This window comes from Phyllostomus hastatus, unplaced genomic scaffold, assembly GCF_019186645.2.
Source record: "Phyllostomus hastatus isolate PE091 unplaced genomic scaffold, TTU_PhHast_1.1 phas_contig_38, whole genome shotgun sequence".
Lineage (NCBI taxonomy): Eukaryota > Metazoa > Chordata > Mammalia > Chiroptera > Phyllostomidae > Phyllostomus > Phyllostomus hastatus.
Window position 1 is genome coordinate 26,103,412 of NW_025333869.1, and position 7,952 is coordinate 26,111,363.

Consider the following 7,952-nt stretch of genomic DNA (forward strand, 5'->3'; position numbering starts at 1 on the left):
ACATCTCTCTCCCCAGCAGGGTCCCATGGACGTCTACCCACTCACCCTGTGGCCGCAACCACAGGACAAGGCTGGGGAGGGGGCTGGGACCAGTGTGGCCACGGGTTCTGCTCACAAGACAGGGCCAGGAGACCCTGTGCCGGGGTTCGTGTTTGGGGCTTAGAGCCTGGGCAGGGCTGGGGTGTAGCCATGGGCAGGAAGTGGGCAAGGAGGCCTGAACAATGTTTATTCCCCAGACACGTACACACTGCTCAGGAAGGAGGGAATGGTGGCATGTGGCAACACTGGCTGAGGGCCGGGGACTGTTCTGAGCACTTCACACATAGTGACCCCCAAATCTTCACAACCTGTGGGGTCTACACTATTGTTCTCATTCCGAGCTGAGGAAACTGAGGCGCCGAGAGGCTAAAGAGTCTTGCCGGGCCACACAGCCAGTGCACAACTGAGCTGGCCCAAGCCCACGTGCTCCGAGTTCCTTCCCTGTGCTGCCTCTTAGGTCTCACCCCTGCCAGGCTGCGGGTCAGAGGCAGGGAACTCACCCCTGCCGGCCTGTTCGTTGACACCAGAGTTGTACATGGGAGTCCTCGGGCCCCTGTGTCACTCCACGCTCAGCCTCCCTGTTTGCCCCAGGCCCCCGCATCCCAGGCTGCCCTGCACGGAGAATGGGCCTCTGGCCTTCACGGTTCCCTTCCTGAGGGCTGTCAGCAGGGCCGGATGAGAAGGTGAGGACAGGGTGGGTGCTGGTGGGAGGGCGGAGAGCGAGAGGGACCCGTGACCACAGCCGGGGGCAGGGCAGGAAGTGGAGGTGATATGAACGGTGGCCTGGTGATGAGCAGTGCGGTGAGCCTGCCTGGGGGGCTGACTCCGCCACTTCGGGAGCCTCCTGTGCAGCGAGGCAGTGTCTGTGTGGGGCGGCTGGACACGGGACCCCAGGTACGGGGGAAGCGGGGGCCAGGGCGGCTGGGGGTCCCCGGGCGGGGACAGAGGGGCCTGGGAGCGGGGCTGCTCTTCAGGAGGAAGAGCCCGTGGGGCAGGAAGTGCTGTCAGGAGACGTGGGCTCCAGACGGCGCCCGTCACTGTGCACTCCGGGCAGCCTCGCGCTGACTCGGGGCCTCAGTGTGCGCATATATAAAATTAGGAGGTTAGAATACAAAGCTCTAAGACCCCTTAAAATCTTGACAGTTCTAAGAAAGCTGGAAACAGGCTTCCTGGGAGATAAAAGGATGAGGGCCAAGACGGAGACCGAGTTCCTCAGATTAAGGATAGGAGCCGAGCTGGCCTCCTGAATGGGATAATCCAAGGGCCTTTGAAAGACTCCCTTTACAGCCCACTTCCTGCCCTGGGACTGCCACGCTAGTCACCAGTCAGGTCACTCCTTCAGGTGCAGCACAGAAGGCCAGCTGGAACACAGGGCAAACTCCTGCCCTCCGCAGTGCCCCTGTCTCAGAGAAGCGGCTGGCCCGGGCAGGGGCCGGAGCGGGACGGCCTCCCAGGGGCTCAGTGTGCACAGACGTAGAGAGAGGAGACTCCAGATCATAAACAGGCCCAGGTGAGATTCCGGGACACTTCAAAATGAGGAGCAACCTTCTAATTAATCGTTGTCTGAGAGTGGGCAAAAGGTAGCTGGTAGCCATGCCACAGTTCCGCAGAGTCCGGCAGGGGAGGCCAGCGAGGAGACGTGAGCATCGGGGAGTTTGGAGAGCAAACTTAGAGGCCGCTCCCCACGCAGCATCTAAGGGCGTAGCCTATGGACAGCTTTTATTCTAGACTTCCCCCAAATGGAAAACAGGAGAATAACAGGGATGCACAACCTCATTTCTTTTCCATTTACGTTAAAGACTTAGTGGGAAACAGAGGGAATGAGGGAGGTAGAGTGTGGAAAGCATGGCTGTTCTCGGGCCCAGAATGGCACTTCCCCAGAATCCAGTCTTCTCCAGAGTTCCCAGGTCCGTTCCAAACTATGCTATAGCTACTCTCTGTTCCCCTCCTGTGCACACAGAGCCCCTCCCCACCAGCAGCCACCGTGGGGACAGAGCCATCAATCCGGATCCCTAATAAGCCTTAAATAGTGGCATCCTAGCAAGGGGCTCCTTCCAGCTATGTGACCTCCTCTCTAGGCCCATTTGTACAATGTGGGAAGCGACCAGGTTTGTAAAGGCCACTCCAGCTCTGGCATTCAGTGACTTAAGAGCTACCTCATTCCTTCCCCATTGTATGTGCCCTGATTACCTACTGTCTCCACAGCTCCATGGCCACCCGTGTGTTCCTCTTGGGCATCCTGCTCCTGCTGCTGCCCACGCCTGTCCCCGCCCCCTGCTATACTGCCGCACGATCCGAGTGCCGGCGGCGTAATCTCAAGTTCGTGCCTGGCTCATGGCTGGCAGGGGAGGGCGTGGATGTGACCAGCCTCCGCCGCTCAGGCTCCTTCCTGGTGGACACACAGCACTTCCTACGGCCCGACGGCACCTGCACCCTCTGCCGCAACAGCCTACAGAACACCCTCCAGCGCCTGCCCCTGGCAATCACTGACTGGCGTGCCTACAGCTCGGTCTGCCGGCGCCATGTGGCCAAGGCCCAGACCAGCTCCATAGAGGATGTGGCCAAGGATGCGGCTGCCAGCATCCAAAATGACTGGCGGGTAGGACTGGAAGTGAATCCCAAGCCCAGCTCCAGTGCTCGTGTAGCAGTGGCCGGCTCACATTCCAAGGAGGCCAATTTTGCAGCCCAGAAAAGCCAACAGGACAAGTACAGCTTCAGCATCGACTCAGTGGAGTGTCGCCTCTACAGGTCAGTGCAGGGAGTGGTAGCAGAGAGGACTTGAAAAAGTTGTGGGGAGTTCTGGGTGGCCTGGGAGCCCTGGAATGGCAGAGTGGAGACTTGAGGCTGCTTCCACCAGGAGGAAACCACAGCCCGGGTTCTCACTCACCAAGGGGCCCAGCACCCTGCGGCCCTGATCGGGAAGAGCCCAGGGAGGACACAGGTGGAGAGGAGACAGGGCTGTGCCAAGAGCCCCAGCATGGTGTCTTCAGGCCTACGGAGCACCAGACCCCTCTTTCCTGGGCACTGCCAGCCTTCTGTGGGCAGGGACCTGGCTGGGCCCCTCCCATCGCCGGGCCTCCTTCCATCCAGCCATGCCTACCTTGTCAAGCTCTGAGCTGGGAACTGGGACGACAGTTCCAGCTGAGCAAGAGCAGTCACTGCCCCAGCCCTCAGGGACCTAGGCCCCACACCTGAGACTTGCATGGTCTCCAAGGGCAACCCCGAGTCACCTGCCCTGACTTCTCACACTGGGAGGCCCCTAGTCCCCCACAGTGAGACAAGGCACCTCCTGCCTGCATGGCCAGGGACATCAGGAGCCTAGGCATGTGGGGCCCAATCGAGGAGACAAAGGCTACCAGACTGAGTCCAAAGCCAAAGGGTTACCATCAGTGCCGTGTCACTGCTTTTATCATTAGAAAACAAAAAGGAAAGACAAATCTGTATTCTGAAAAGGGAAAGCGAAAATGGCTCAACAAAGTAGCCAGGTGACTGCAGGGCTATAGGCAGAGGGGGTTTCCTGGTCCAGGTCTAGTTCTGCCGCTTACAGGTGACGTTGGGCAACTTTGGGGGACTCACGGACAGGGGCAGAGACTCCCCGCTGCTGGGCCCACCTGACGTTTTTCTCTCCCTGACCCCGCAGTTCTCACCTGGTGCACTCTCCACCACTCCACCCTGATTTCAAGAGGGCCCTCAGGGACCTGCCCCCCCACTTCAATGCCTCCACCCAGCCCGACTACTTCAGACTCATCTCCAACTACGGCACCCACTTCATCCGCTCCATGGAGCTGGGGGGCAGGATCTCTGCCATCACCGCCCTGCACACCTGCGAGCTGACCCTGGACGGGCTCACGGCCGATGGGGTGGGGGACTGCCTGTCCGTTGAGGCCGAGGTCAGCATAGGCGGCCGTGCCAGCTCCTCGGCAGAATTCAAGGCCTGTGAAGAGAAGAAGAAGCAGAGCAAGATGACAACCTCCTTCCACCAGGCCTACCGGGAGCGCGAGTTGGAGGTTGTAGGCGGCCACCACACCTCCGTGCCTGACATTCTGTTCGGGAACCACGCTGGGCCCGAGCAATTCACAGCCTGGGTGACCTCACTGCAGGACAACCCCGGCCTGGTGGACTACACCCTGGAGCCCCTGCACGTGCTGGTGGGGAGACAGGACCCCCGGCGGGAGGCGCTACAGCGGGCCGTCAGCCAGTATGTGACACACAGGGCCCGCTGGCAGAACTGCAGCCGGCCCTGCCCCCCGGGGCAGCAGAAGAGCCAAAACGACCCCTGCCAGTGTGTGTGCCACGGCTCGGCGGTCACCAGCCAGGGCTGCTGTCCCCGGCACAGGGGCCTGGCCCAGCTAGTGGTTAGGGACTTCCAGGCAACAGGTCTGTGGGGAGATACATTTACTGCCACGGACGCCTATGTGAAGGTTTTCTTTGGAGGCCAGGAGCTGAGGACGGGCACAGAGTGGAACAATAACAACCCCCAGTGGAAGACACGGCTGGACTTTGGGGACGTGCTCCTGTCCACAGGGGGGCCCCTGAGGGTGCAGGTCTGGGACGCAGACTATGGCTGGGACGATGATCTTCTCGGCACCTGCGACCGGGCTCCACAGTCTGGCTCTCAGAAGGTGGAGTGTAGCCTGAATCACGGCAGGCTGAAATTCTTCTACGATGCCAAATGCCTGCCTCACCTGACAGGGGGAACCTGCCTGGATTACGCTCCCCAACCGCTTCTGGGGGAGCCTCCTGGAAACCGGAGTGGAGCGGTATGGTGACAACCAGGGGCCTTGAGGGGACCTGTGTGCCTCGCCTGAAGGGGTCCTCACCCAGGGAGCCGGGGCCTGTCTATCTTCCTGCCTCCACTAGACAGATGGAACACGGAGGCCTTTTTTCTTCAGTGAGGCGGCTGAATTTACAGGCCAGTCCTGGGTCTCCCTGTCCAAACAGCCTTGGCTTTCCAATGTCCCTGAGCCCAGGAAAGGAGCTGGGGCTGCAGTCTCGGCCACACGGGTTTCGGTCAGGTGCTGCACGGAAGGCCAGGAGGCCGTCCCCTCCAGGCTGCTTGGTGTCACTGAAGAGCTTCCCTCGCAGCTTTTTATAACACAGTGAGCCGCTCATCGTGGTAGGTCTAACCCCTCTGTCCCCACTGGGCCTGTTTGCCGTCCTCTTGCCCGCCTCCTTTGCCTCTCTGGTGACCTAAGGGCTATCGTGACCTGTCTCATTGTGCATGCAACCTGCCAGAGGACTAATAAACGTGACGTGATGACAACTATGATGGTGGTAGTTGTGGCAGAGGATGGCATGGGGACCAAACACAGCCCTGGAGATCAACTTCTGCTCTAGCAACCCCATACAGCGGGACGGGGGTACCCCCAGCGGCACTTTTGTTGAAAATGTGGGGACCCAAAATATTTTACTTTCCCCGTAGCTCTCCTATTTGAGAAACAGCAGCATAGACTTGGTGATAAGTGGCAACGGACATTCGGCTGCCCGCTGGGAGACAACGGAGGGGGACGGGGGTGAGGACTATGGGGAACTGCAGGGCACGTGTCTCATCCAGGGGGCTGTCTTCTGCAGGCCATGACGGATCTGGGGCAGTCAGTTTGGAAACTCTGACTTGCTCAGAGCCTGTCTGACGGGCTGAACAAAGAAGGTGGTGTCGGGGGTTTTCCTGGCCTTGGTATGCAGTAAACACCGGAGCCTCAGGGTCTGTCATCAAATGAAACGGTCTTCATCTCCTGTGCCTGGGACACAGGCCTCAGGACAGGGTGGTGGGGTTCCGAGCAGTCTCCTAGACATGCTGGGTTTGGGCCGTGCGGGGCTGGGGTGAGGGGGGTTCAGGGCGGCAGCACAGCCCTGACGACTCTCTTTGAAACTCCCTATAAATTGAGCCCCTTGAGGTTTATGGGGACCCCTTGGGTCCAAAGTCCCAAAGTGACACTGGCCCTGAGCCCTGCAGTGGGGCAGGAGGGACTGGCGAGCTCCGAAAGCCAGCTTAAAACCACCACTCTTAACATGTTTCTGTTCAGAGCCACCCCACCCCCCACCCCCTGCGCGCACACACACACACACACACACACAAGGGCAGAAGAGAAATCATGAAAATTCACTCCGGCTGCGGCGCTAACTGAAAATAAACATGGGTGGGAACTATCACCGCCCTGTCCCCTGCCACCTCAGGGCAGTGGCAGACCTGGCTCAGGGAAGTGACCACAGGGTCAGTGACCCCCACCAAGTCCCTCTGCTCCCTGAGCCTTGGTTTCCCCAAAAGGACAGTCTTTGTTTTACTCCCTTCTCAGAGCGCCAGGAGCTTTTCTAGGTCAGTGCTATGAAAGGGTCCTGAGAGGTCATCTGCCTAACTGCTATGGTTACGCAGTTAGTGGCAGAGCCAGGTGCCCCCAAGTCCTGGGCTCCGCCCCAAGCTCGGCTTTGGAAAGGACCGGAGGACTCAGAGAGGCTGGCTCATGGGGGAACCAGCGGGAAGTGACCAAGGAGAAGGAGGGGCCTGCTCCTGTTGAGGGGCCGCTTGGAGCCCTCAGCCCTAACTCAGAACTCAATGCGACATCTTTGTTTCCACCCCACGTGGATATTGAGACACTTTGTCACACCTGAGGCCCCTCATTTGTTGGGAAATTCCCCGCTTTACCAGATCTCTTCCATTTGCCCCCAGGTCTTGTCTGTGCCCTGCTCCACGCTGCTCTGGCCCGGGGGCTGCCCTGTCTGACTCTGTCACTGGGCAAGAGATGGGGGAGCAGAGGGGGAAGACGTCGGGTATTCACTCCCCTCAGTGTCTCTCTGTGAGGTGGCCTTCGGGTGGCTGTGTCCCTCTTCCTCTCCGGGGGTCCCTGCTTGGCTCTCTCTCTCACTGGGTTCCAGGCACCGCCCCTTCCCTCATGCCTTCAGACCTCGGGGCGGGAACAGCTCTACAGCAATGAATCCCGAGCCCCTGCACTGTCCCTAATGCCTCCCCACCGCCCCTACACCTTTGTAGATAGGCCCTTTATAAACAGCCCCCCCCAAATTATTATCATTTGAATACCCCATGGGCTTCTGCTACGGTCTGGATGCGCCCCCTCACTGGTGGTACAGGCGGGGGCCCTCAGGAGGAGAGTACAAGGGATTACTGCCCTTACAAAAGAGGCCCCAGGGAGACCCCTTGCCCTTTGCGCCATGTGAGGGCGCAGCGAGAAGGCACCATCTATGAACAGGGAGCAGCCCGCTGAGTCTGCTGGCACGCCGGCCTTGGTCTTCCAGCCTCCAGAACTGTGAGAGATAAATGTCTGTTGTGGAAAAGACACCCAGTCTGTGGGACTTTGTTACAGCAGCTCGAACAGACGGAGACAGCTTCCCATTGGGACCCTGGTGACACGCCGCCGCCTAGGAGTCCTGGTGGGAACCAGAGCACGACCCCTCCCACCCAGGAGCTGAGGATGCCTGGTCCTTCCTCCCCCAACCTCTCCCATAATGAGGAAAGGACACACAGCCGGGTCTGCTGGTGGGCAGCCACTTGCATGGGAGGCGGTCCCAGGAAGCTCCAGGAGGGGGAGGCGAAGGAGCCAGAGAAGGGGCGGGGGCCCTAAAATGTGCATCAGCAGGCAAGTCTCTGCTGCAGGCAACCAGAGCCAATGAGGAACTCGGACCTCAGAGGTGCCACAGCTGGGGCTGGAGGGAGCTGGGCACCCACACCCCACCTCCCATCCGTCACTGGTTTCTTTTCCTACTCATTTCATCCAGCCTTGGGTTCTAGTGCTGGCAACTACAAACCCTGGTTGGTCACACCGCCCCATCCTCTCCCCCTTCCCTGTCGCAACACCCCATCCCCTTTTCCAACCACATCCCACCCACCCTTGGGGGCCCTCGTCATTAGAATCACCAATCCACCATCCCTGGCACCTCCCTCCACCCCTACGTGAAGCGGG

At 59.8% G+C, this 7,952-nt stretch overlaps 1 protein-coding gene across 2 annotated transcripts; it reads left to right on the plus strand.

Annotated features, from left to right (window-relative positions):
• Positions 1 to 803: 803 nt before the first annotated feature.
• On the plus strand, positions 804 to 5,839 carry PRF1 (perforin 1). 2 transcript variants are annotated; one of them, XM_045842102.1, is made up of 4 exons: positions 806 to 933; positions 1,382 to 1,549; positions 2,245 to 2,787; positions 3,680 to 5,839. In XM_045842102.1, the coding sequence occupies exons 3-4, from the start codon at positions 2,249 to 2,251 to the stop codon at positions 4,806 to 4,808; spliced, it is 1,668 nt and encodes a 555-aa protein (XP_045698058.1). In that variant the 5' UTR covers positions 806 to 933; positions 1,382 to 1,549; positions 2,245 to 2,248; the 3' UTR covers positions 4,809 to 5,839. The 2 variants fall into 2 exon arrangements, with proteins under 2 accessions (XP_045698059.1, XP_045698058.1); XM_045842103.1 differs by lacking the exon at positions 1,382 to 1,549 and having other exon boundaries at positions 804 to 933.
• Positions 5,840 to 7,952: the final 2,113 nt, after the last annotated feature.

Excerpts from the sequence above, each read along its gene's own strand:
- PRF1 (XM_045842103.1), top strand. The coding sequence starts at position 2,249 with ATGGCCACCCGTGTGTTCCTCTTGGGCATCCTGCTCCTGCTGCTGCCC. Across the intron at positions 2,788-3,679 it reads GTGGAGTGTCGCCTCTACAG|TTCTCACCTGGTGCACTCTC; the intron begins GTCAGTGCAGGG and ends CTGACCCCGCAG.